Source organism: Balaenoptera musculus, chromosome 14 (assembly GCF_009873245.2).
Source record: "Balaenoptera musculus isolate JJ_BM4_2016_0621 chromosome 14, mBalMus1.pri.v3, whole genome shotgun sequence".
Lineage (NCBI taxonomy): Eukaryota > Metazoa > Chordata > Mammalia > Artiodactyla > Balaenopteridae > Balaenoptera > Balaenoptera musculus.
Genome location: NC_045798.1, coordinates 31,022,736 through 31,049,965, shown reverse-complemented (window position 1 = coordinate 31,049,965; position 27,230 = coordinate 31,022,736). Strand labels below are relative to the sequence as shown.

At 38.1% G+C, this 27,230-nt stretch overlaps 1 protein-coding gene across 1 annotated transcript; it reads left to right on the top strand.

Moving 5' to 3' along the window:
• Positions 1 to 251: 251 nt before the first annotated feature.
• NDUFV2 (NADH:ubiquinone oxidoreductase core subunit V2) lies at positions 252 to 25,960 on the top strand. Its single transcript, XM_036874529.1, has 8 exons — positions 252 to 404; positions 7,398 to 7,463; positions 9,410 to 9,472; positions 9,560 to 9,676; positions 11,754 to 11,922; positions 13,650 to 13,759; positions 18,426 to 18,502; positions 25,807 to 25,960. The coding sequence occupies exons 1-8, from the start codon at positions 351 to 353 to the stop codon at positions 25,898 to 25,900; spliced, it is 750 nt and encodes a 249-aa protein (XP_036730424.1). The 5' UTR covers positions 252 to 350; the 3' UTR covers positions 25,901 to 25,960.
• The last annotated feature ends 1,270 nt before the right edge of the window (positions 25,961 to 27,230 follow it).

Here is a 27,230-nt window from a genome sequence, read left to right as displayed (position 1 = left end):
CGGAATTTTTTTTTAGGCAACCACAATCAAAAAGGAGGCGGTTAAATCCTCCTAAGACTCCAGGAGGGAGGCTCACCCCAAAAATCCGGGTTGGCGGAGCGCAAGGCGCTGCCAGGGGACATCTTTCAAGGCGGGGGCCCCGGGTGCGGCCCGCGGAACCCGCCTTCTAGGGCGCCGGCGGGTCCTGGCCCCACCCCTGCCCCGGAAGTCTCCGCCCACTGGCCCCAGCAGCCCCCGCACGCCCCCGCCGCCGTGGGCGCGCGGGGTGGGCTCGGGGGCGCGCACGCCGTGCGTGCCGGGCGCTCGGGACTGTACCTGGCGCGGCCCGAAGGACCGCAGTTTGGCCTGCCATGTTCTTCTCCGCGGCGCTCCGGGCCCGTGCAGCCGGCTTCGCCGCCCAGTGGGTAAGGAGGCTCGAATGAGCGCGGGCGCTGCCGCCGCCCTCCCCCTCTCTCCGCGCCTCCTGTTGTAGCGGGCACGCGGGAGCCCAGGGCCCCGGACGGGACCCCGGGCGGCGGCAAGGACACCGCGGCCTTCGCCCTCCTCAGGGAGGCCGCGTCGCCGCGGAGCGAGGGTGTCGGCGGTGCGGCTGCGGCGGGCGCGAGGCCTCCTTCCGGACGGGAGGCGGGAGGGCGGTGCCGGGACCTCCGCCCGCCTAGCAGGCCGAGTCTGTGCGCGGGGCGGCCCCAGGGTCCCCTAGCAGCACTGCCCTTGGCAGGTGGGGAAGTTGGCCGAGTGATGGCGTCACCGCGTCCCGCACCCGGAGGACGTCGGGGCCGCTCGCGCTCCTGACATCCAAGCCCGTCTCTAGAAAGGACATTGACTCTCGGGGTGAAACACCCGTTCGCACTAACTTAATAGAACGTGTTCCAGAAATGACGAGGATGACGGCGGGGCATTTACCGGAAGGAAAGCAGCCTTTCCCCCAGCAGTAACGTAGAAAGGTTGAATCAGTTCTCGGCAGAAGGGAGGGCGGTGGTGCGCAGTAGCGGAGGATGAGCTCAGGGCCTTGCAGGGAGACCTGAGTTTGGATGGTGGGTGCACCGTCTTTCCACCTTTGTGCCTTTGGGCTCTTATTGTTCTCACTTGGTGTCCTCGGCTGTCAAGTGGGAATATTCTGATTTGTAGAGTTTGGTTTTCAATAAACGCTTGAGGTTCTACTGTTACCTGCTGGGCTCCAGGTAACATTGTGGATAATAATAATGACAGGTGACATTCCGTGACTGCCCTTCTAACCAGTCCCTTCTAGCCTTTTACAAATAGTGGGATATCAGAATGACCTAGCAAAAGTCAGGAAAGATGTGAGTAAAGTGGTCTTACCAATAAAGTTCCTTTCCTAAAAGAGAAACATTTAAGGAAAGCATTTACATTTTCAAAGAAATTGCTTATTTTGTTATAATTGCTCCTTTATTAGCTAGCTGCCAATTTCTTCAGCCACAGGCTTTTATTCAGCTTGTCATTGCTTTAAAAATATCCAGAATTTAGTACTGTGTCTAGAGGAAGACACTAATTGTGTGACCTTGAGCCATATTTCTTAATCTCCTTGAGCTCTGTTTTTTTTTTCTGTAAAGTGCAGTAATACCTTATTGAGCGATTGTCAAGAATTGCCTAAAAATTATGAAATATGGAGCAATAGCTACTCAGAATAGGTTTATTTCCATCTTCAGTAATTGCCCAAAGTTTTCTGTAATGTTGACACCATTTTACAACTCATCACTGCCTCTCTCCCAAGCCACTAATTAGTTTCGTAGGGGTGAGAGAGTTGTGGTGGTGTTTTTCAAGGATTGTGTTTTCAGTTTTAGAATTTTAATTTGGTTCCTTTTTTATAGTTTCTGTTTCTATCTTTTCATTTATTGAAGATGTTTTTCTTTCTGTCCTTAAGCACTGTTGTAGCAGTTTTGAAATTATTGTTTGGTAATCTCCATTGTCTTTTTTCTTGAAAATAGGTTGTTTTCCTTTTTTGTTGTTTTATGTTGAGTAATTTTGGATTGTATCCTGGACATTGTGAATGATGTCATAGAGGCACTAGATCTTTTTAATTCCTCCAAAGAATATTTTGTTGTAGTTGTTGCAGGCAGGCAATTAACTTGAACTGCAGTCCGGCTCCCTTGTGGGCAGCGGCTCAAATATTGGTTCAGTTCTTTTAGCTGGGCTGTTTGGAGTCTGCCCTGTGTGCATGCATGTTTGGAGTCAGCCACAGAATTGGGGGCTTCTCCTCTCTGGCTTTTCCTTTTCTGGGATTTCCCACTTGCCTATGCCTCTCCTGTGGTTGTCCCAGCCTCTCCTGTGGTACTTCAAGACATTAAGGCTGCAGGTTTTCTCTTGGAGTTTTAGCTGCCCAGCATGGGATAGACTGGGGCCTGCCTTCACAGTAAAAGATGTAAAGAAAAAAAAAAAAGAACCCTTATTGGCTTCTTCTAAGTCTAGACTCCTTTCATGTGTCTGCCTGCATTTGGTTGTTCTTCAGTGCCTTCAGAAAGATTTTTGGTTTTTAATTTTTTTTTAAATATTTTGTCCAGAGTTCATAGTTGTTACCCAGTGGTTTGGTCTGATAATAATCTACTCAGCCATACTAGAAGTAGAACGTTCTTTGGTGGCATTTTTCTTCCTAAATTTTAAGTTTTGTAGAATGAAATGTTTTCCTATTCCATTAGAGATTCCATTGATTTTGCAGTATCTACATTTTGGCTCTAGGACATTAACCCAGTTCTTTAGAAAGAAAGAGAGAGAGAGGGAGGAAGGAAGGGAGGGAGGGAGGAGGAAAAGTGAGATTAGAGGGCATTTATATTAGTTTTCTATTGCTGCTGTAATAAGTTACCACAAATTTGATGACATACACAAATTTACTATCTTATGATTGTGTAGGTTAAAAGTCTGACATGGGTCCCACTCGGCTAAAACCAAGGTGTTGGTAGAGCTACCTTCCTTTCTGGAGATTCTAGGGGAGAACCTGTTTCCTTGGCTTTTCTAGCTTCTAGAAGGTGCCCTTCTTTGTTGGTCCATAGCCCCCTTCCATCTTCAAAGCCAGCGAGGGCAGGTCAAGCTCTCACATACCATTCTGACCCTGCTCTAACTTTGCTCACTCCTCTGCGTTTTAAGAGCCCTTGGGCCCACCCTGATAATCCAGAAAATCTCCCTATTTTTGGATCAACTGATTAGCAACCTTAATTCCATCTGCAACTGTAGTCCTCTTTTGCTGTGTATACTAACATATCCACAGCATCCCAGGATTAGGATGTGGGTATCTTTGGGGCACCATTATTCTTGCCTGCCACAGCCTTAAACAGTTTAGGGGAAAGAGAAAATGAACGCATTTTAAGTTTATTCACTGAGGTTCAGTGGGCCACTATTGCACACTACAGAGTCAGATCTTTATATTGGAGATGTGAACTCAGTCTCCAGTGTAAGGATAAAAATAGTATGCTAAACACTTCATCTCATTTAATCTTCTTAACACTTTAAGATAGGTACTCCTGTTATTTTATAGATGAGCAAACCTAGGTGCAGAGAAGCAGAGCAGCCTCCCTAAGGTTATAGTAATTGGTGAAGGTGAGACTGACTGAAATGATGTTTGGACATTTCATTTCTGTGAAGTATTCTTCTCCTTAGGACATTGGAGTGTTATGGGTATCCATATTGGATTTTAGATATGTAAAGAATGCTTTGTTTAATTTATGGGCAAGATGGCTGAAAGTAATCACGAATATTGTGACCATTAATATGGTTATCTTAATCTGTAATGGTCCTTTAATACCTGAATTGTTCGTTTTAGCTTTTCTATAATATAAAATTTGGCCAAATTTTACTTGGTAATTCTCTCACAGTGCTAGTAAAATCACTTATGTTTCTTTAATCCAAATTAACATTTTTAGTTAAATTATTGATGGAACTTTATTTGGAGAACATTTGTAAAACTCTCCTATGTATATTTGAATATATCACAAAACTTAGTTTTAGTGGTTAAGGCGTGTCCTCAAGTCAGAAAAACCTGTGTTTGACTTTTCATGTATTTAGCTGTGTGATCTAGGGAAAGTTCTTTTCTTTCCTTCTTTGAGCCTTAGTTTCCATATCTGTAAAACAAGGGATGATAATAATACCTATGTGGGGATTTTGTGAGCCAAGGGAGGCAGGCCTTTTCATTTCTAATCTGTCTCCTTATATATGCTATGTGTTTTTTTAAATTTTTTTTTTTTAAAACAGTAAATGCAGCTCTTCTGTTCTTACAGAAAACCTAAATATATATACATTAATACAGAATTTTAGCAACTTAATGTCAAAGGTGATTTCTTCAAAATAGTAGAGAAAGGGCTCAATTTGTTTATAAAACAAAGGCAAGCAAAATAGTGAAGGTAAACTGATAAAAGCCCTCATTTGTTTTTCAACTGGGCATACACTGTTACTCATTCATAGCAAGTTAGCACGTGGCCATTTTCAAAGCTGCCCTGTTTTTTGATATCTTTAGGAACTTCACCTATTTTACTACATTCATTATAATATCCACATCAGGCATTTCCAATAAAGGAATAAATAAGATATTAAAAGTTTGAATTATAGAGGGGAGGGGCAAGATAGAGGTAGGGGATTAAGAGTTACAACTACTATATATAAAATAAATAAGCTGCAAGGATATATTGTACAGCACAGGGAATATAGCCAATATTTTATAACTTTAAAAATATATAAAAAGTATAATGTATAAATATATATATAAATATAGTGAATCATTATGTTGTGCACCTGAAACATAATATTGTAAATCAACTATACTTCAATTTTTAAAAAGTTTGAATTATAAGTAGTCTTTTCCCTACTTAATGGGCCATTTGAATTCAGTTTCACTTTTAGAAGAAAGAAGCATTCTAGGACGAAATCGTCTTAGAACTGGAAAAGAACAACTTAGCTAGGCGGGACTGATTTGAAGAGTAAGCTGAATTTTCCCCCCTGCTTAGAATAGAGTCTAGGCTTTTCACTAGACTGGAGTCTAGTTTCTCATTAGACTCTGAAAATGTCTATACTTCAGTGAATTCCAGTTGAATTCACTGAACTCCAAATGAAAATTCAAGAAACTTTTTTTTTCATAAACAAGAATATAATTTGATAGTGAAGAATTAATAGTGGGTTTCAATTCTAGCTTCTTTTTCAGGGTTTAAGAAGGAAGCGAGAAGACTTACAGCAGGCAAGTAGTGACAGTGACTCTGTGTTAGTTAGCTAACACAGCACAGTTGTTCTCAAAATGCAGTTTAAATCTTCCATTGTTCAGTTATTAAATGTTTTATCCCCATATCAGCTAGGCAGATGTAGTAACGCTTTAACAGGTTTATAGTATCTTCAGAGATAAGGTTATATAGTACCTGACTATTTGAACCTCAAAATACTTCAATAGGTATGTATCCCTGTTTTTACAGATACAGAAATTGACACAAAAAAATTAAGTGACTTGTGTAAGGTCACACGTTAGCAAGTGGCAGCATGGTGATCTAAACCAAAATCTTCCATTAAAAAAATCATCATCATCATAATATCTGTAACTCCAGCGTTTCTGTAACTTAACTACTTTTTCCTGACTGTTCTCAATCAGTATGTAGTCTATCTTCAAGGATTTGGACTTTAAAACACTTTATTTTGGGGAGCGAGAGAGAGAGAATATATGTGTGTGTGTGTGTGTGTGTGTGTGTAAATTCACGTGCATATGCAGAATTACAGGTCAGCCAGAGAGTGCCTCAAAATAGATTTTCCAGTATGCCGCTACATAGGCCTCAAGACCAATTTTCAAGATTATCTGTATATTTTTAAGTAAAGTATGTGACATATCCTGGAATAATGAGGAAAGGATCAAAACTGAAGCTATTCTAACTTAGAGATTGGTGGTGTTTATTTTGATATACTGGGAAATTGGAAGGAGAAATAGGATTAACAGTAGATGTTTCATTTTGTACTTGATGAACGTTTTGTTTTAAATAAGAATTTTTTTCAGTTTGTCAATTCATGCTAAAAGAAACCTAGAAAATAGAGAAAAATATAAGAAACAAAATATAAAATAAGAGTCCCTTATAATCTTGTTAACATCATAATAACAGATAAGCACTTTTTTTTTTTTTCCAGATAAGCACTTTTAATTGTTAAGGCCATCTAGTATTTTCATTAATGTCTATATTGAATATATTGGGATGGTAGTTTATACTTCTTTGTTTTGGTTAACCTTGATATTTTCCAGTTATGATTGTGCCACAAACACTTCTTTCTATGTCATTTTTAAGAAATGTTTTTCTTAGCTACATAATATGTAATGTAAAATATGTGTGTGTGTTGTGTGTGTTGCATTTATTTTAAAGGAAATTTTTATCATATATCTCAGACACAAAAAAGCAAAAAGAATATAATAAACACTGTGTATCCATCCACTTGCTGCCTAAGAAAGAAAACAAAACCAACACAGTTGAAGCCCCTTTGTGTACCACAGCTGATCAAATTCTCCCCTCCTCCCCCCATTATCCTGAAAATATTTATCACTCCCATATTTTATACCTATGTTTCACATTCTGTACCTGGGTCTTTTCTTGTTAATTAAAGCAAGTGTTCTGTGTAAACTTATTTCTTCAACTGAAATATTATTTGGATCTAGGGGAAAAAATCTGTGATTGTGTTATGTCACTGCTTTTGCTTCCTTGTCTGTTATGTTTGCCTTTGAATTGTCCAGCTCTTTGCCAGTTCCGTGCTTTGTTTAATCCAGTGTTCTACTATCTGTGGTTAGTAGAACTCAGAAGTTGGAGGATTTCTGAACAGCGGTAGAATTGCCTTTCAGGGAGAGGGTAGAGAAGGTAGAAGTGGGGGAGAAGCAATAAGGCAAAGAGAAATGAAATGCAACATAGAGAGTAATCAAATGGATTCCTTCCAAAGCAATTGAGTATGGTCAATCTGCATAGCATTATAAGAAGCTTTCTGAAACTACTTTTATGGCTGGAGTTTCTAAACTAAGGTAGTAAAGAATTGAAAAGGGGGTGTACATTCAACTCATTTTTACAGAATGAAAACATGTTTGTGAAATGAAAGCTATCCAACTTGATTCAGACAAAAGTAAAAGGCAGTAAGTTAATGGTACATTAACTCTGCAATTGCATGCCAAAAGAATGTAGGAGAAAGGATATGCGACTCAGGAGATTAGGTTGTCATTCTGGTTCTTCCACTGACTCTTGCGTGTTACCTTAGGCAAGTTAGTAACCTTACCTTTGAATCTCCATTTCCTTATATCTCTCCTGAAATAGAGGTGGGCATGGTGTAGTGTGGTAGGCCATATCTCTTAAGATACTCTACTTCTATCAGTTGATTCTATTATTTTAAATTATGGATCTTAAAATTTCATAAGGCTTTTGATTTACTAAACTTTCTTAAAATTTTAGGGAAGACATGTAAGGAATTTGCATAAGACAGCTGTGCAGAATGGAGCTGGAGGAGCCTTATTTGTGGTAAGTAATTACTTAGATTTCTTCAGAATGGAAGGACTTGGAAATTTGGGTAGATACAACACAACATATCTTAAACACCAGTGTCTTTGGTATTTGCTGGCCATTGTGGGAATTTAAACATAGCTAATTGAATTCACTGCATTTCAAGAGGTGTAGTTCCAGCTAAACCTCTCAAATTTAAATTGATACCAGGGCAACTCTGGGAATAAGAATTTAGATTATTCCTTGGTGAAATAACTGTGAACCTAACCTGATTTCTTGTCACACTTTAGGTTCTTAAAAATCATTCATGTTGGCTCAGTGAAGATTCTGAGGCTGCAACTTGGGGAATCCCAAAATGGCACTAGCTTGAAACTCATAGATTTTAGTAATACAGTGAACACATTGGCAGTTGGCCTTTATGTTTTTCGTGTCCAGGGTTTCACTACAGGTAGAGGTCGATGAATTCCCTAGCTTGGTTGCACAGTTCAGAAAGGCTAAGATATGTATCCCCTTTCTGTGACAAGGTACATTTTTTAGGAATCAATCTAGTGTTTAAAGGCAATTTAGTGGACTTGTATGATGATTTAGAGTTAGTGGTATCATTTTGGAAAACGAATTATTTTTAGGCTGACTCTTAATAAATGAGTTAGCTATACTATTAATAAGTAGAGTCCTGCTTTGTATTTTGTCATCTTTGTCTAAAAACATTCGAGATCATTGTCCAAAGTTTCCGCTTTTTTTCTCTTCTATGTCCTTGAAAAACCAGAACTCTGAGAGTTAACTTACTAAGGGATTCAGTTCTGTGTTCACCATACATACAAAACATTAATTGATGTAAGTGTTAATCTCAGTGTGACTCATTTGATTTCCTGTTGACATGCCATTTCTTGTCAGTGTTTGAAGAGGGCCTGCTCTTTTGGAGAAGAAATAAAGCTTGCTGTTGGCTAGTTTCTGTAACAAAACTAGCTGTTGGCTAGTTTCTGTAACAGAAAACTAGCTGTTGGCTAGTTTCTGTTGTGTGGGGAAGAAATGGTGCTTTTGTAGTAGGAGGTAGGTCCCTTTGACAATCTGGTACACTCTCTTTTGGAAAAAGGCACATATTTTCACACTCAGTATTTTGTGTCTTAGGGACTTCCGTTGTGGTCCAGTGGCTAAGACTCTGCACTCCCAGTGCAGGGGGCCCGGGTTCCATCCCTGGTCCTGGAACTAGATCCTACATGCTGCAAGTAAGAGTTTGCATGCCGCAACTAAAGACCCCACATGCCCGGACTTCCCTGGTGGCTCAGTGGTTAAGACTCCACACTCCCAGTGCAGGGGGCTCAGGTTCGATCCCTGGTCCAGGCACTAGATCCCACATGCATGCCACAACTAAGGAGCCCGCCTGCTGCAACTAAGGAGCCCACGTGCTGCAACTAAGGAGCCTGTGAGCTGCAACTAAGGAGCCTGCCTTTCGCAACAGACCGGACACAACCAAATAAATAAATAAATAATAATTTTTTTGAAAAAAGGGTCCCACATGCCACAACGAAGATCCCGCGTGCCGCAACTAAGACCCGGCACAGCCAAATAAATAAATTTTAAAAAAAATTTTGTGTCTTAATTTCATAAGGCTTCCAATAATCGGTAATTTTTTGTAATTAGATTACATTAGAAGATCTTATTCTCTAATCAAGTTAGATAATGCTTTTTTTGGGTTTTGATCCTAAAGCTACTTCTCGTAACCTATAAAGGATGATTTTGAAAACTTCTAAATTTTTGAATTCTGCTAATATTTTGGTAATCATACTCATCAGATCTGTATTTCATAATTAGTTTAGCCATTCTTCTTGATGCAAGGATAGGTTGATGTATATCATGTTCGAATTAAAGTGAAGAGATTAAATGAACAGTAGTAGTAAAGTACAAATTCACACTTTTGAGGGAATTTTGATAATTTTGGAAAACATTTTTTTTCCTTTGTGTAGCACAGAGATACTCCTGAGAATAACCCAGATACTCCATTTGATTTCACACCGGAAAACTATAAGGTATGACTAAATTAACATTATAATTAATTTACAAAATATTTAGTATCTTCCAGATGTATAAAAACAAGTGCTTTTTCTTTGATACAGAGGATAGAGGCAATTGTAAAAAACTACCCAGAAGGGCATAAAGCAGCAGCTGTGCTTCCAGTCCTGGATTTAGCCCAAAGACAGAATGGATGGCTGCCCATCTCTGCTATGAACAAGGTACTTCATTTTTGTGTTAGTTCAAAAAGAGGAGAGATTGTGTATAGTAACTTCCTTATGTAGAAATTTCTCTGACATTCATTGATATCAATCCAGGAGTTTGAAGCCCTTTAATCATTTATATGTTTCATACCTCAAATTACATTTATGTTTTTGTTGGTTCCCTTAATAATGCAGAGAACTGAAAGGGTAGAGCTTTTTATCCTTGCAAGAAGTAGTAAAGGCATTATAGTGAAAGAGGCTTTCTTTTTTTCTGTCTTTGAGAGAAATGGCAATAATAATAAAAGATCCCAAATGTGTATAATTTGCTGTCAAGATATTCTGAAAATGAATGTACTGCTTAAACACTAGAATTGCACAGAAAAGGATCTGCTCACAGCTAATGTGAATCTTTTTAATATTTTGCATCTTTGGCTACAGGCTTTAACAAAATACATATAATACATGGTATTTACGACACTTGATTATGGCAGCTTGGAATCCACAACGTACAGAAATCTTATGGGTGACCCATTTAAATATGGTTAATATATTCATGCATGTTTTAGGATTCATTTTTTCCTAATAGTGTTTTCAGCAGTAATCCAAATTTCAAGTTTATTCATATCCTATTAATACAACTACATTTGTATGGTATTATGTTACAGTGTATCATTTACAAAGTGCCATATAAAACCTTATATTATTTGATTCTTGTGAGAATCACATGACTAATAAGCCAGTGTGATATAATGGAAAACATATTTTACTTTGGACTAAGAGATCTGATTTTTCTCTGGGCTTCTTCATCTGCAATGATGATTTTGAACTAGGTAGAGCTCTTCCAATTATTATATTATGATTTCTAAGTGATAGAGCTGGGACTGAATCATTTCTAATTCTATGTATTTTCTACTTCACTGACTGTTGCAGAGATTCTGCTATACTTCATTCTCCTTTTCACTTTCTAAAGTCTAACTATTAGGTTAGACCATTATCATCTTTCTTAGAGTATAGGAATGTCCTCAATTTATCTAATGGAATCCTGGATGCAAATTTTAGATATAGCTCATTGATCTCTTATTTACTTTGTACAGTACTCTAACACTGTTGTGGACCTTTAGTTTTTTGTTTTTTTACTATGAAAAATGTTATAAAGCAAGTTTGGTTTGTACTATACTTAGTAAACATAGGTGCTTATTTTTCTTTTTTTTCCAGTAAATCACATATATGTTTGGGGGTTTTCTAAATTCCTTACATTATTTTTATAATAGCCAACTTTCTCAATAATGATTTAGATGTGTTTCTAATCATAAATACTTTTTTTTTTTTGAAAAATTTGTTTTTAATAATGGTAAGCTTGTTGGAAGTCTTGTTGAGTGTCAAGCTTAGCAGAGCAAAATAAAATAAATGAGAAACTAATGTGAGAACATTTCAAAAATATTGTCCTGTTCTGTTTAGAATTGGATGTATATGTGTGAGAGGCAAGAAATAGCATATAGAGAATAGAATCAAGATTCTTTCCACTTTGAGATTTTTAATGTTACTGTCCCCCTCCCCCCGCAAAGAAAAGCCCAACCTTACAACAAAAACAAATCCAGAGGCTCATGCATCATTTCCTTAACCATCACTAAGGCATAGGGAGGTGCACAGCAGCAGCTTTGGGGGGCTTTTTCAATTAAACACCAGGGCCTTACAATTATTCCATTGGTCAGGCCCCAGTGTGTGTATTTTGAGAGAAATATTCAGACATATAAGCCTGGTTTAGTATCACTAAATTAAATTTAGCATAGCTACTTTAATCTTGCACAAGTGAGCCAGGATTAGATGTCTTTTGAGAATACATTTCTTTTAGAATCCCTGATAAGAGAAAGTTTAATATATTTGTCATTTGAAATGCTATTTAATGAGTTCTTTTTTCATGTCAGAACCTGGATATATGTATAATTTTTGAGTGTCAAAATTGAAAGACTTAGCCTCGCAGATATCAGATACAGATATAGTTTCTGCTTTCAAAGAACTTTTTTGGTTTTTACCAAATTGAAGTAATACGCTCAATTAATAAATATTGTAATCATATTATTTTAAAATATTTTAGGTTGCAGAAGTTTTACAAGTACCTCCAATGAGAGTATATGAAGTAGCAACTTTTTATACAATGTATAATCGAAAGCCAGTTGGAAAGTATCATGTTCAAGTCTGCACTACTACGCCTTGCATGCTTCGTAACTCCGACAGCATACTGGAGGCCATTCAGAAAAAGCTTGGTATGGGACACAGTATATTTATAAATTTTATGAAAAAATAGAGTTGTCTTTCGAGATTTGACCTATTTCTTACCTGTATTTTCAAACTTTTACCATCTTACTGGATCTGTACTTCACAAGTAAATTTTTGTCTTACTGTGTTTGCCCACCATTATTGCTTCCTATTTTGTATTCTTTAGTTCTCCTCCTCAAAGCTGAGTTTTCATGTTTTCTTCCTTAACCATTGAGTATGTTTTAAAAGCTTCTCGAAGTTTTAAAGTTTTCATTGTTTAGAAAATTAAGTTTCACTTGTTATGTGATAGCATGTGGCACATAAAGAAGTGACTATATCATCCTTGTATCCTTCCAAACAAGACTTGGAACAAATAAGATACGAGAATAGGACTTCCCTGGTGGCGCATTAGTTAAGAATCTGCCTGCCAACGCAGGGGACACGGTTCGAGCCCTGGTCTGGGAAGATCCCACATGCCGCAGAGCAACTAAGGCCATGCACCACAACTACTGAGCCTGTGCTCAAGAGCCTGTGAGCCACAACTGCTGAAGCCTGAGTGCCACAACTACTGGAGCCCGCGTGCCTAGAGCCCGTGCTCCACAGCAAGAGAAGCCACCGCAATGAGAAGCCTGAGCACCACAATGAAGAGTAGCCCCCACTCACGGCAACTAGAGAAAGCCCGCATGCAGCAACGAAGACCAATGCAGCCAAAAATAAATAAATTTATTTTAAAAACAAAAATGATACTAGAATAGGAAGAATGCTTCAGGAAGGGAAATTTGGAATAAGATGTTATTACAATTATACTCCAATAAAGATGTTTAAAAAAGAAAGATGTTATTACAGTAGCATTTACAGAATTAAAAGGGCATTTTATTACATAAAACTGCCATTGTTGCATTTATCACTATACATATCAAATGAAGTAAAAGGAGGTGTCTCTTAATTTTGTTGTTACTTGCATGTTGTAAAAATAGTTGGAGAGTATAGATGTATGTAAGACAGAAGTCTGAAGTCTGCTCAAAATCCTACCCTGCCATCTCCAAGGTACAAATTCTGATAACAGGTATATTAGTTTTAGATTTTATATTGTTCTAATTATTTTCATTATTAAATACATAAATGTAATATGTCTGTTTGCTTTTTGCACTTGATTTTGGCTATAATATGTGTGCCTCATTTTTCTATTATAAGTTAAATTATTCTGCAGTTACTTTCATGTATACAACATGTCTTTGCATACTTGTCCAATTGTACACGAAGGTTGTTTACAAGAAGTAGAATTGCTGGGTCAGATTTTACTATATTTTGCTAAAATGCCTTCCCTAAAGATATGAGAGTACCTATTTTCCTTACATTCTTAATGATCTTTGACGTTAGCTGTTTTCTGAGTCTTTGCCCGTCTGATCGTATGACTGATTTTAGTAGGTTAATTAGCATGATCAAAATGAAGATAATATGGTCTGATGCACTGTTATGTAACAACAAACACTGGAGATGAGTCCTCTGAAATTTGTTTTTAAAGGAACAAGTCCACTTAAATCCTTGAATGTTCTATAATAACTATACAGAGTTGTTTAATTTAAGAAATTTAATGCTCTTAAATACTTTTTATATGCCTCTGTAAATACTTTTTATATATATGCTTTTTATGTTGGTTTTTTTTTTTGGTTCTTAAGCTATATTGCAATTAAAATATAACCTGGTCCTTACCAGTGCTTATTTATATTTTTAGGAATAAAGGTTGGAGAGACTACACCTGACAAACTTTTCACTCTTATAGAAGTGGAATGTTTAGGGGCCTGTGTAAACGCACCAATGGTTCAAATAAATGACAACTACTATGTGAGTATTTACTTAATATAAAGTTGTATGATGTTATATTTAAAATATTTTAAACATTTGGTTTCTTGTCATGTGGATGTTGGTTTCTGAATTATTCATTTAGAAGAAACTGTTGGCATAAATATCTAGAAGGTTTCTTTTTTCCTGGTTTCCAAACTTTATTAAAAATCAAAGAATAGAAAAACTTTACATAAAATATGTCAGTTTTAGCTTCCACATTGTTGTCCACCAGAACGTTTTAAAAAAATTATTATCATTAAACATTTTTGCATTTAACTCCAGGAGATAATGACACATTTTAAAAACTTTTAAATAGGGGCTTCCCTGGTGGCGTAGTGGTTAAGAATCTGCCTCCCAGTGCAGGGGACGCAGGTTCAAGCCCTGGTCCGGGAAGATCCCACATGCCGTGGAGCAACTAAGCCTGTGCACCACAACTACTGAGCCTGCGCTCTAGAGCCTGCGTGCCACAACTACTGAGCCCGCGTGCCACAACTACTGAAGCCCACGCACCTAGAGCCTGTGCTTCACAACAAGAGAGGCCACTGCAGTGAGAAGCCCGCACGTCGCAACGAGGAGTAGACCCCGCTCGCCACAACTAGAGAAAGCCTGCACACAGCAACAAAGACCCAACGTGGCCAAAAGTAAATAAATATTTTAAAAATCTTTTAAATAATGAAAAATTTAATAATTTACATATAAATACAAAAAATAACCACCAAGGCTTAATAGATAATAATATTTTGCCACACTTGCTTTAGGTATTATAATTTTTATCATTATTATGCGCAGAAATAAACTATAGGTGAGGGTAAACCTCCCCCACCCCCATTCAAAATCCTGTTCTTTTCCTTTCATTCCCAGAGATAACCACTATCATAAACTGTGTTTTTCCTGTACATGTTTTTTAAACTTTCAAAATATATGTATCTAGGCATGCTAATAATACTATATTGTGTGTTTTAAAAATTTGACAGAGATTGTATCATAACTCTAAGAACTGCTTTAGCCAGATCTCAGAAGTTTTTTTTTTTTTTAAAGGAAGTTATTTTGTTTATGTATTTATGGGTACGTTGGATCTTCGTTGCTGTGCGAGCTTTCTCTAGTTTTGTTGAGCGGGGGCTACTCTTCGTTGCGGTGTGTAGGCTTTTCATTGCAGTGGTTTCTCCTGTCACAGAGCACAGGCTCTAGGTGTGCGGGCTCAGTAGTTGTGGCTCGTGGGCTCTAGAGCGCAGGCTCATAGTTGTGGCGCACGGGCCTAGTTGCTCCGCGGCATGTGGGATCTTCCCAGACCAGGGCTCGAACCTGTGTCTCTTGCATTGGCAGGCGGATTCTTAACCACTGAGCCACCAGGGAAGCCCCTCACAAGTTCTTTTTTTAAAAAATATTTATTTATTTATTTATTTTTGGCTGTGTTGGGTCTTAGTATAGCCTGTGGGATCTTTTGTTGCGGTGTGTGGGCTTCTCTCTAGTTGTGGTGCATGGGCTCCAGAGTGAGTGGGCTCAGTAGTTGCAGCGCATGGGCTCTCTAGTGGCACGGGCTCCAGAGCACGTGGGCTCTGTAGTTGTGGTGCACGGGCTTAGTTGCCTTGCAGCATGTGAGATCTTAGTTCCCCAACCAGGGATCGAACCTGTGTCCCCCACATTGGAAGGTGTATTCTTAACCACTGGACCACCAGGGAAGTCCCATTACAAGTTTTGGTAAGTAATATTTTTATCATTTAGTTCTAAATATTTTTAAATTTGCATTTTGATTTCTTCTTTGACCTCTGTTTTTTAGAAGTGTTCTTAATATCCAAGTGTGTGGAGTTTTCTAGTTACCTTGTTTTAATTGCTTGCTACCCTAATTATATCATGGCTGTCATTCATAATATCTTGTTAGTTCATAATCCTTAGAAGTTTGTTTATGGAAATTCTTTTAAGGCCTGTGTTGAAGGTAGATACTTCAAGAAGGGATTGACTTTGCTTCTCTCTTGCTCCTGGAAATACTACTGGCCCAAAAGAAATCCCTTCTTCTTATATCCTCCCCTCTTCTTCCCCTAAAGTGTAAGGTTCTAGAGTAGCAGGGTTTTTTTGAGGGACAGTTTTAATTTCTAGTTTTCCCTTATACTGAGGGTATAGCTTTTGGCGGTCTCAGCTTTACATGGTTTGGATGACGTCCTGTGTCCTGGAGATTTGTCCCTTGCCCCTCTAGGCTATGAGACCCTGAAGCCAAGTTTTTTTGCTGTTCCACTGTCTCCCTAAGTTTTCATTGAGTTTTTGGCCTCTGGGTATTTTTTTCTTGTCAGTGCCTTGATATTGATAAAATTTTAAAGTTTTTAAAAAAATTTTATCCAGCATTGTTAGTTGTTACAATAGGACGTTCAGTCAGGATAGCTGGACTGCCATAATGCCTGTAATGGAAATCTACAATTTTTTTTTTTAATGAAGATGAAATTGGACTTCTTTGGCATTTTACATTTCTAGGATGTTTTTATTACCTATAGGGGTTTTCTTCATTTTAATGATGGTGATTCAAATTTCTTACCTTCTCTTTCTCATATTAAAAAAAAAATTCCTTTAAAAATATGGCAATAACTTACCCTTTTCCCACATTTCTGCAATTTACTCATAATCATGAGAATCTTAATTTAAGCAGGAATTAGACAGTCAAGGCTTTGTATGAAGCACTGTAAGTCTAAATATAGTAGACTGCGGATTTATGCAAGAGATTCAGTTAGTAGTGGTATGGTCTTTGGTGAGGCAGTTAACTTTTTATTATTATTATTATTATTATTTATTTATTTTTGGCTGCGTTGGGTCTTCGTTGCTGCACACGGGCTTTCCTTAGTTGCACTGAGCGGGGGCTACTCTTCATTGCAGTGTGTGGGCTTCTCATTGCGGTGGCTTCTCTTGTTGTGGAGCATGGGCTGTAGGCATGCGGGCTTCGGTAGTTGTGGCACATGGGCTCTAGAGCACAGGCTCAGTAGTTGTGGCCCACGGGGTTAGTTGCTCCGCGGCATGTGGCATGTTCCTGGACCAGGGCTCGAACCCATGTCCCCTGCATTGGCAGGTGGATTCTTAACCACTGCACCACCTGGGAAGCCCAAGGCAGTTAACTTTTATGGATGTCAGCTGACCAGTGGATAAAATGAAATAGTCACATAAACTGTGACTGGATACCGATTAGAGAGAAATATTAAATACATTTTGAGGATGGTTGGGTAGCTTTGAATATGGTCTTGACATTTGATTTTATTAAGGAATTATTATTGTTAGTTAATTGGGTGTGGTAATGACATTGTGTTACTTAAGAACATTTAAAAATGTTCTGAGAGTTCCCTGGCGGTCCAGTGGTCAGGACTCTGGGCTTTCACTGCTGTGGCCTGGGTACAGTCCCTGGTCAGGGAACTAAGATCCCACAAGCTGTGCAGTGAGACCAAAAAAAAGTTCTTAGGAGATGCCCGCCTGCTGTGATTATTAGGGGTGAAGTGTCATGATGTCTGCAACTTGCTTTTAAATGTACAGCCAAAAAAAAAAAAAGAAAAGAAACCAAAAGGCATATGTGTACATAATTCAGATATGGTAAGGAATATGGTTATTCATGTATACTTTTCAAATTTTCATAATAAAGAGTTGGGGTGGATAAAATCATTAGGTGAGTTTAAAGATTCCTTCTAGTTTTGAGGTTCTGAGCATCTGTTGCACCCTAAGCAGTTCTTATTTTTATAAATGTTTATTCTATATTAAAGGGCTTCTATGAGGCTAGGCATTGAATATACAGTACTGAATCATGATTTCTCTAGCATAGTACCAGGGTCCTAAAAACATTTTCTTAAGTACTTAACAGTTTGGGAGGGGTAGAGGGGATATAATGTAGTTTAGGCACTTTTATTAGTTTAATCTTGCCCCATTCTGTTTTGACTGTCTTTTGACTAATCCTAGGGTGCAGCCAGGGTAGGAGTGTGTCTATGTGTTTTAATTGTGTTTGTTATTTTAAATAACAAAACACTTGAGGTAAGAATTTTACACAGGTGTATAGTGCACAAAATACAAAGCTGCTCTGGTTGAAACGGGGATTGGAGGGTCAGGATTATTAAAATAAATGTGTTCAAAATAAGTTTTTTACTTTTCCTTTCGAAAATTAAGTGACGTTTGCAACAGGGTGAATTTTACCTGGGAAATAAAGAAGATATCACTAGGGTATTAGATCTTTAGCTTAGGGATAGATATTAGGCATCTACTTTTTATGACTGCTGGTGCTAATTACTATTTGCATCTCACCGATTCTTCAAGGACATAGCATTTGTTGAGTATGTGCATGGCAGTGTTCTATTTTATTTATCTTCTCTTTTAATCCTCAAAACGCTCTGAAGTCAGTTTATGAATGAAGAAACAAATTTGGGGAAGCTGAGTAATTTCTCTCAGATTGCTGGCTAGTAAGTGCTGGGACTTCAGCTCAAATGCAGAACTATCTCCCTTCAAAGCACTGCTCTGTGCTGCCTCTTAGGCTGCAGCTCCTATTGCTATTGCATTTAGCAGGACAGACTATGTATAGGAGTTACTCAGTTGTTGCTGCCTTGGTAACTAACTTGTGAGCTGAGACAGACAATAAACTGTTATTAGGGATTTACACTGATTTTGAGGTAGGATGTAATTTTAATATGACTATTTTACTTTTTTTTTCTAGGAGGATCTGACACCTAAGGATATTGAAGAAATTATTGATGAACTCAAGGCTGGCAAAATCCCAAAACCTGGGCCAAGGTATCCTTTTATTTCTTTTTAATAAATTTTAATGGCTTAACCTAAGTTAGTCTTTCATGTAGACTTAATTTTAAAATTTTAAACCCTAAGTCCATAGGAGTTTTCAGGAGCCTTGAATACTATCTAAATCAACTTGTCATTTAAAGCAATGATTTTTTCCCCCGTCCAAAACCCTATCATAATCATCTGGTATCTACTTGGATGTTATAAAGAAGGGAAATGTACTACAAATAGAAATCTATTTCATTGCTTAAAAGTTCATACTGCCAGAATTTGACCCAAAGTCTGTCTTCCCTCTGATTTCCACCTAAAGGTCCAAAGGTTCTGTCCTTTGAACAAACACAAGATAATTTTTATATCTCTTCCAAATGCCGGCTCTTTAGTTACTTGAAATAGCTATCTCATCTTCCCCGTATCTTTTCTCAGATTTAATATCCACAGTTGTTTCATTGTTTTTCCTTATATGACATAGCTTTGGTCTCCCTCCTTGGCAGGTCTTCTGGTTGGCTAATGAGTTTCTTAATGTGATACTTAAACTAATCACAGTATTTGAGATATGTACTTATTAGCATGTGGGGCATTGTGGGACTGTCTTCTTTATTCCAGACATCATGCTTATAATAATGCAGCCTAATTACATCAATTCTTACTTCAGATACATTACACCATTAAATTGTACTTACAGTCAGTTAGAATGCCTAGATCTTTTTCAACTTAGACATTGTTTCATCCAGGCTACTCCCATCCTGCAGTTGTGTAACTGCAGTAATTAGTAACTACTAATTACTCCTCATTCAGTTATGAACCTGAACTTTTGCTGCTAAACAAACCCCTATTCCTTATCTAAGTGTTCTCATTACTTAAAATTCTCTCTTAATACTAGCAATGTTTACATGGTTTTATAGTTATATTCCCTTTGTATTTTTTCTGCTTATGTCATATAAAATTTTCCTTGTCTCAACATATATATAGGTTTTAAAGGCCATATAGTATTCTAATGTATTGCGAGAACTATGTTGTGCTCTTTATTACCCTGTTTTAAAATATATTTTCCTTCTTTTTGTTACAAACAACGATTCCCTGAGGTTGAATTACTAGGTCAAGAGGGTATGCATGGTTCTGGAGTCTGCAAGAAGTACTGAGAATTACTGCCTAATTGTTCTGACCGACTAATAACCCTACCTAATAAGAAAAAGAGGTCAGTTCAGGATAACAAGTTTAGTAAAGGCAAGCTGGCCCCTAAAAAACGTACACTTCTTTCAACACTTGAATTTGTTTGAAGATGTTTGGCATTCTCTTCCTAGTTCCTCACTTACTTGGGCTACACTGAAAACATTTTTTAGGAATAAAACATTTCCACTGTGAAGAATTAGTCTCCTTTATGGAGGCTACTGAAGTGAAACCTTTTGTCATTTAACATTACAATATTTCTCTTAGCCACTGGTCCTGTCCCTTACTTATCCTTGCTTCAACTGTAGCCGCCCCTTGCCCAAAAACAAAAGTTCATAATATTTTTCACAAACTTTAGCTTGTTTTTAGGACTCGGATATTTTAAAATAAGTTCGTGCTACTCTTGTATTTGTACTTAAACCCGTAATACTTCTTTGAACTTCGGGGTACTTTGTTTTAATATCTCAGGTGCACATTTCCTTGTGAAATCCACTTGGTTTCTTTAAATGTCCCCTTTTTTTCTGATTAGGTATTGTTTTTAATTCTGTAGTCATACTTTTGGAGCTTAGACCCTCCTCCTTCCTTTCTTGTGAACTTCGTGATCTATTGATGACAACATTAATCCAGCATTAAATCTCCTGCCACACAAACAGACAGATAGCTGCTTTGTCTACTTTATTGTATTCCCTCAGCATTCATTTGTTTCACAAATATTTCTGGATATGTGCTGTGTGCCAGTCACTATTTTAGGTTGTGCATACAAATTATGAACAAGGTAAAGTCGCCATATATTTTATATTCTAGTGATGGAGAGAGACAACTAGTGTAATACCTGAATAATAAATGCTAGGAGGAAAATAAACAGGTTAGGGGATGAAGGATGACTGGAGGTAAATTTAGTCAGGTGAGGCCTTTCTGAGGTGGTGAATTAATGACCTGAATGATAAGCCCAAAGGAAGCATGTAAAGAGCTGGAGGAACAATGTTGCAGAGGGAGAGGAAAGAGGAGGTATTAAGGTCCTGGAGGAAAAATACGATGACAGTACGGTTGAAGTGAGTGATCAAGGAGGAAAGTGGTGGAAGAGGTCAGAGAGGTAGGTAGAGGCCCAGGTAAGCAATTTGGGTTGAATCCTAAGTATAAAAAGCTGTTGGAGTGTTTTCAGTAGGGAATGGTATGCGTGATCTTGTTAAAATTATTGTCGTAGTTGCTGTGTAAAGAATAGTTTAAAATTTAGTGGATGTTGTAGGGCAGAGGAATTACGAATGATTTCTAGCTTTCTAGTCTGAGCACCTCAGTGATTACTTTAACTAAAATGAAGAAGATTTGGGGTAGGGCAATTTTGGGGAAGAAAAGTCACTTTGTTTTGGACATGCTACTTAGCATGTTTGAGATGCCTACTTAGACATCCATGGTAGAGTGCGGAAAGGTTAGATATGAGCTTGGGATTTAGGGAATACATTAGGGCTGGAAATATGAATTGGGGATTCATTAGTTATTATAGATGGTATTTAAAGCCATGTCTGGATGAGATTACCAGGGGTGAAATTAAGAGTTTGTTGTTGTTTTTAATACAGGACTATAACATTGTATTTTAACATTAATAAACAGGAACTAAGTACCACAGTAAAGCATTTTCGACACCTAATAATAATAGGGATGTTGCTTATCAGTAACTGTAAATAGTTCTTCAATGTGATTTTTTTGACAGTGTTCTAGATTTGAGCCAAAGACTTTAAGAATTACTGGTTTCTCAACCTATTTTTATTTCCTACGTATCACCTCTTATTTAAAAAGCTGATATAGGGAATTCCCTGGTAGTTCAGTGGTTAGGACTCTGTGCTTCCACTGCAGGGGGCACGCACGGGTGGTCAGGGGACTAAGATCCTGCATGCCATGCGGTGTGGCCAAAAAAAATTTTTTTAATAAATAAATAGCCGAGATAAATCTATTTAGTTTTCAGTAATTGCAGAGCATCCATCAGTGGTATATGTAAAGAGTGTATCTGGACATGGTAATTCAGAATGTCTTCCCAGCATGTGAAAATAAGAACTTCCCCAAGTTAATTTCTTGGCTATTGAGAGAGACTGTGATGATAGCAGTAACCAAAATAGTTATAGCTATTCTTTAAATTAACCAAAGCTGGCTACTGCTTTTTTATTAGTTTTTTTTTTTTAAAATATATTTATTTATTTATTTTTGGCTGTGTTGGGTCTTCATTTCTGTGCGAGGGCTCTCTCTAGTTGCGGCGAGCGGGCCTCTCACTATCGCGGCCTCTCGTTGCGGAGCACAGGCTCCAGACGCACAGGCTCAGTAGTTGTGGCTCACAGGCCCAGTTGCTCCACGGCATGTGGGATCTTCCCAGACCAGGGCTCAAACCCGTGTCCCCTGCGTTGGCAGGCAGATTCTCAACCACTGCACCACCAGGGAAGCCCTATTAGTATTTTTATAATAAAGCCCTCTGCTTAAATATTTGAAAGAGGTGCTAGTTGTGAGTCTTTGAGTAATTAGAGAAATTAAACTGGTTCAGTGGTAACTGATTTCTGAGTACCACTATCAGGTGAACTCTGGCCAAAATTGGTAAAGATTGCTATCTCTTTGTGGTTCAAAACTGCTTTTTTATTATTTTAGTAAATGATGGCTAGAAAGAAAATATTAAACTGATGGTAAGACAACATTCTTTCTTTTGACATTTATAAATATTTGTGTGCTAGAGATTCTTTTTGTTTTTAATTTATTTTTGGCTGCGTGGGGTCTTCGTTGCTATGTGCAGGCTTTCTCTAGTTGTGCAAGCTGGGGCTGCTCTTCATTGAGGTGCGCAGGCTTCTCATTGCGGTGGCTTCTCTTGTTGCGGAGCACGGGCTCTAGGGCACGCGGGCTGTAGAGCACAGGCTCAGTAGTTGTGGCGCACGGGCTTAGTTGCTCCGTGGCATGTGGGATCTTCCCGGACCAGGGATCAAACCCGTGGTCCCATTCATTGGCAGGCGGGTTCTTAACCACTGCACCACCAGGGAAGTCCCTAGAGATTGTTCTTATTTTCAATTAAAGTACTGAACATAACTTCTAAACCTGCTTCCAATTAATAATTAATAGATAGAGGTTGTTTTTTAGTATGGATTATCTAAAACTAATTTTAAATTCAACTTGAATTATTCATATTTAGTTTTATAAAGATATTTTAAATTTTATGGAATTCGGTGGAGTACAGATAACATCTGAGGTGTTTAAAAGTATAGATAGGCTACAAAGTATATATACAAAAGATATAGGTGATTGATGATAAACTCTAGACAATAAAGTCACTGGTTTTTTTATACTAAATGTAGGGTCAGTGGTGCATGTATCTCAGTAATATTAAAAAGATAAGCACTTGGGGCTTCCCTGGTGGCGCAGTGGTTGAGAATCTGCCTGCCAATGCAGGGGACACGGGTTCGAGCCCTGGTCTGGGAAGTTCCCACATGCCGCGGAGCAACTAAGCCCGTGAGCCACAACTACTGAGCCTGCGCGTCTGGAACCTGTGCTCCGCAACAAGAGAGGCCGCGATAGTGAGAGGCCCGCGCACCGCGATGAAGAGTGGCCCCCGCTTGCCACAACTAGAGAAAGCCCTCGCACAGAAACGAAGACCCAACACAGCCATAAATAAATAAATAAATAAAACTTAAAAAATAAATAAGGATTTCTGGGTTTTAAAAAAAAAAGATAAGCACTAAACTTTCATAAAGTGGCTTTTTTTTTTTTTAAGGAATTCCTTTTATTTTTATTATTTATTTATTTATTTATTTATTTTTGGCTGTGTTGGGTCTTCGTTTCTGTGCGAGGGCTTTCTCTAGTAGCGGCAAGCGGGGGCCACTCTTCATCGCGGTGCGCGGGCCTCTCACTATCGCGGCCTCTCTTGTTGCGGAGCACAGGCTCCAGACGCGCAGGCTCAGTAGTTGTGGCTCACGGGCCTAGTTGCTCCGCGGCATGTGGGATCTTCCCAGACCAGGGCTCGAACCCGTGTCCCCTGCATTGGCAGGCAGATTCTCAGCCACTACGCCACCAGGGAAGCCCAAGAAGTACTTTTTTTAAGCCATAAAAAATGTACAGAAAGGCCAAGTTTTCTAGAATGCAAATGAGTTAAAATGATTACTGTGCAAGTAGTGTTGGAATGGCTAAAAAACCAGATTTACCTTTTTAATTGTAAGAAGAGAACAAGGTAATTAATAGATGGTATTTTAAGCATATCGGGGGAATCATTTTTTGTTTTTTATTATGTGAAAATCTGGGTGTAAATTGTGGCTGTCGGGTGAATGGGTGGGGCTAGATCATGGCCTCTCTAGGGTTCTGAAGCATGTTTATAGATAAAGTGAGGGGGAAAGTTACATGATTAGTAGATTAAACCAAGTTTGTAGGCTTTACTGGAGTATTTTACAGCCTTTGTAGTATTTTAATGTGCATTTTGTGAATGGTGGGGGCAGGCAAAAGTTTGCAGGCAGGCATAACAGAGGACTGGAACCCCCTTTTTTCCCCTAAAGTATGTTATGGGATGGTAATTTTGTGGAACAAACTTTAGGAAACTGGACCAGATTATTCTTAAAGTTACTTTCTTGTATAAAATTCCATAATCCTGTGAAGAGCTCATGCAGTATACATGATTAATTCTATTTACTGTTCCAGAAACTTCAGGTTTTTAATCTTCCTAAGTTGATCCTTTGTGTTGGTAAAGAGGGTAGCTGAGCTTAAACCACAAGAGGGAACCTAGTAAAGGAGAAGAAAGGTCCTCCAAAATGGATTAATTTCATTATTTCATTGGTAGTCAAAGAGCAGCAAGGGTACCTGTGCTACCAGTTAACATAAAAAAAATTACAAAGCAAAATACTGTTTATTAAAGCTAGATATCATTTTGCTACTTACCCTAAAACTTTAATTTTAGGCTGTAACAGATAGTACAGTAACTGCTTTTTTATCTGGTTTTCATAGTGAACCTATAATGCAAATATATTAACTAATTTCTGACTTTGTAGGTATTCTTTATTATAATACACTACTTAGTTACTTGCATTATGTAATGTAATAGCTTAGAAGATCTTATAAATGACTATGTGGTGTCATTTTCCTGTCCCCTCAACAAATGATTTTCTAGGGCTCTAAAAATAGACTTATAAGATTGATGACAGAGTGTGAAGGGCAAAGCCAGAGGGAATAAAATGATTTAATTGAATAAGTTCTTCAGCTGAAATCTGTGGCAGGAACAAGGTAAATGAGCAAAGCCAGGGAATAGAAGGGTGAAACAGGAGTAGGTGCTGAGATAGGCTCTAGCAACAGAGGTCAGACAGGGCAGAGGTTGAGCCTGAACGATTACCTGGGAAAGTATGTGTGGTGGTGAAAAGAAGACAGGTTCATTTACCTCTGCACTGCCTCCCTTCATAGAACTATAAGAGGACCTGTTCATGTTTTCTCTGTGGCTGTGGTAGCCACCCTGATCTGGAACCTGTTTTTGAAAAATTAATATGAATTATTTAGCCTTTAAAAACAAAAATACAAAAAAAAAACAAAAACAAAAATACAAACGGATTTTGTCTTTACTGCTTCTAAGGGACATCCTCCCAAATCTTCAAATCTCTCAAGGAATCCAGTTTTTGTTTGTTTCCAAATACAGTGTATAACTGTGTATTCCCTGCGACAGTGGATCTCAGTCAAAATAAAATTCAAATACAAAAAGAATAAACGTAGTGCTCTAGTTTATTAAAACATGCTTTTTTAAAATGTCCTCTGGGGCTAGGTTATTTTGCTGTAGTTCTTAGCTATGATCTTTGGGCAGATGCTGCATCATCCCAAGCCTTGGTTTCTGTATCTGTAAAATATTTTGGCCAGTGTCCCTTGTCTCATGGTATTGTTGTAAAGATTTAACGAGCCAGTGATGTATGTACACTGCTCAGTAAGTGGGAACTAGTATTAGTATTATTTTTATATTTTTCGTATTTCATGTTTTTATATTTAACCTTAGGAAGAGAAAATCTTGCGGCAGTTGTAATGTTTGGATTAAATAATCCATACTAGTTTTCTGAGGAGAAATAGTTACTTAACTGGGCTCTTGTGAGGTAACAGTTATAAATGGTAATCATTAGCAGTCAATTTAATGTTACTTTTCCTTTCAGGAGTGGACGCTTCTCATGTGAGCCAGCTGGAGGTCTTACCTCTTTGACTGAACCACCTAAAGGACCTGGCTTTGGTGTGCAAGCAGGCCTTTAATTTATATTCAACTGTAAATATGTCACTGGAGAAATAAAATATGAATCTCCTATCTATCTACATAGACTTTTTATATTATTTGTTCATTTCCATCTGTGTACACCTTGCTTGTAACCTAGCAACTTGCAGCAGTAAGTGCCATGTCAGGACTTCAGAGCACCATTTTAGTCGTCTGCTGTCTTTGGCTAACTATGAACACATTATTCCATAAGCTAGTTAACAGTTATTTCAACATTATGCATTTTCAACTGCCCCTTCACTTTTATCAGTAATATTAGGTTATTGTGAAGTAAAAATTCTGTCAAATTTCAAATACATTTTGCACTCCCATCTTTAGCCATAGCCAAGTCTTAAGTTAATATGATCTTTCTATAAACTTTGTCAGTATTCCGTTTAAACATTTTTATATTTACAGCACACCATTGCTACTGTAATTTCAACTGGTAAGTGACATATCAAGCAGACTGTAGGTGTAACGGGGATAGGGTAGTTGTCTCTAGAAGTACTATTTATCATTTTTAAAGAAGGAAGGTACAAAACACTTTGATATTATCCTTGGCTATTCTGACCCTGCAAGTATACAAAAACTAAGTGGGGGAAGAAACTGGAAGTGTAACTTGAGTTGGAAGGTTCAGTGGATAGGGGAAATATACTCCTCAGCTGAATGCATATTACAACTTGGAAGAAAGAATAAACCCTTTGTATATAATATCCAGTTCAAGAAACTAGCTATGAGTTTTGCAAGCTGGAATAAAAAATTAATAGCCAGCTTTAAATTCAGAGATAGATCTCAACTAATCCAGTTTCAGGACTTCTCAAAGTCACTGTTTGGCCTTGATCTTATGACAGACTAGTAACTATGATGCTTATAAATATGGTTATTTTTAAGACTGTCTTTAAAAACAAGTTTTTGAGAAATGAAATTGAGTTATTTTTACTGAGGTGGATGGACCTAGAGTCTGTCATACAGAATGAAGCAAGTCAGAAAGAGAAAAACAAATACCGTATGCTAACACACATATATGGAATCTTAAAAAAAAAAAAAAAAAGGTTCTGATGAACCTAGGGGCAGGACAGGAATAAAGACACAGACGTAGAGAATGGACTTGAGGACACGGGGAGGGGAAGGGTAAGCTGGGACGAAGTGAGAGAGTGGCATTGACATATATACACTCTACCAGATGTAAAAGATAGCTAGTGGGAAGCAGCCGCATAGCACAGGGAGATCAGCCCAGTGCTTTGTGACCACCTAGAGGGGTGGGATAAGGAGGGTGGGAGGGAGACGCAAGAGGGAGGGGATATGGGATATATGTATACATAGAGCTGATTC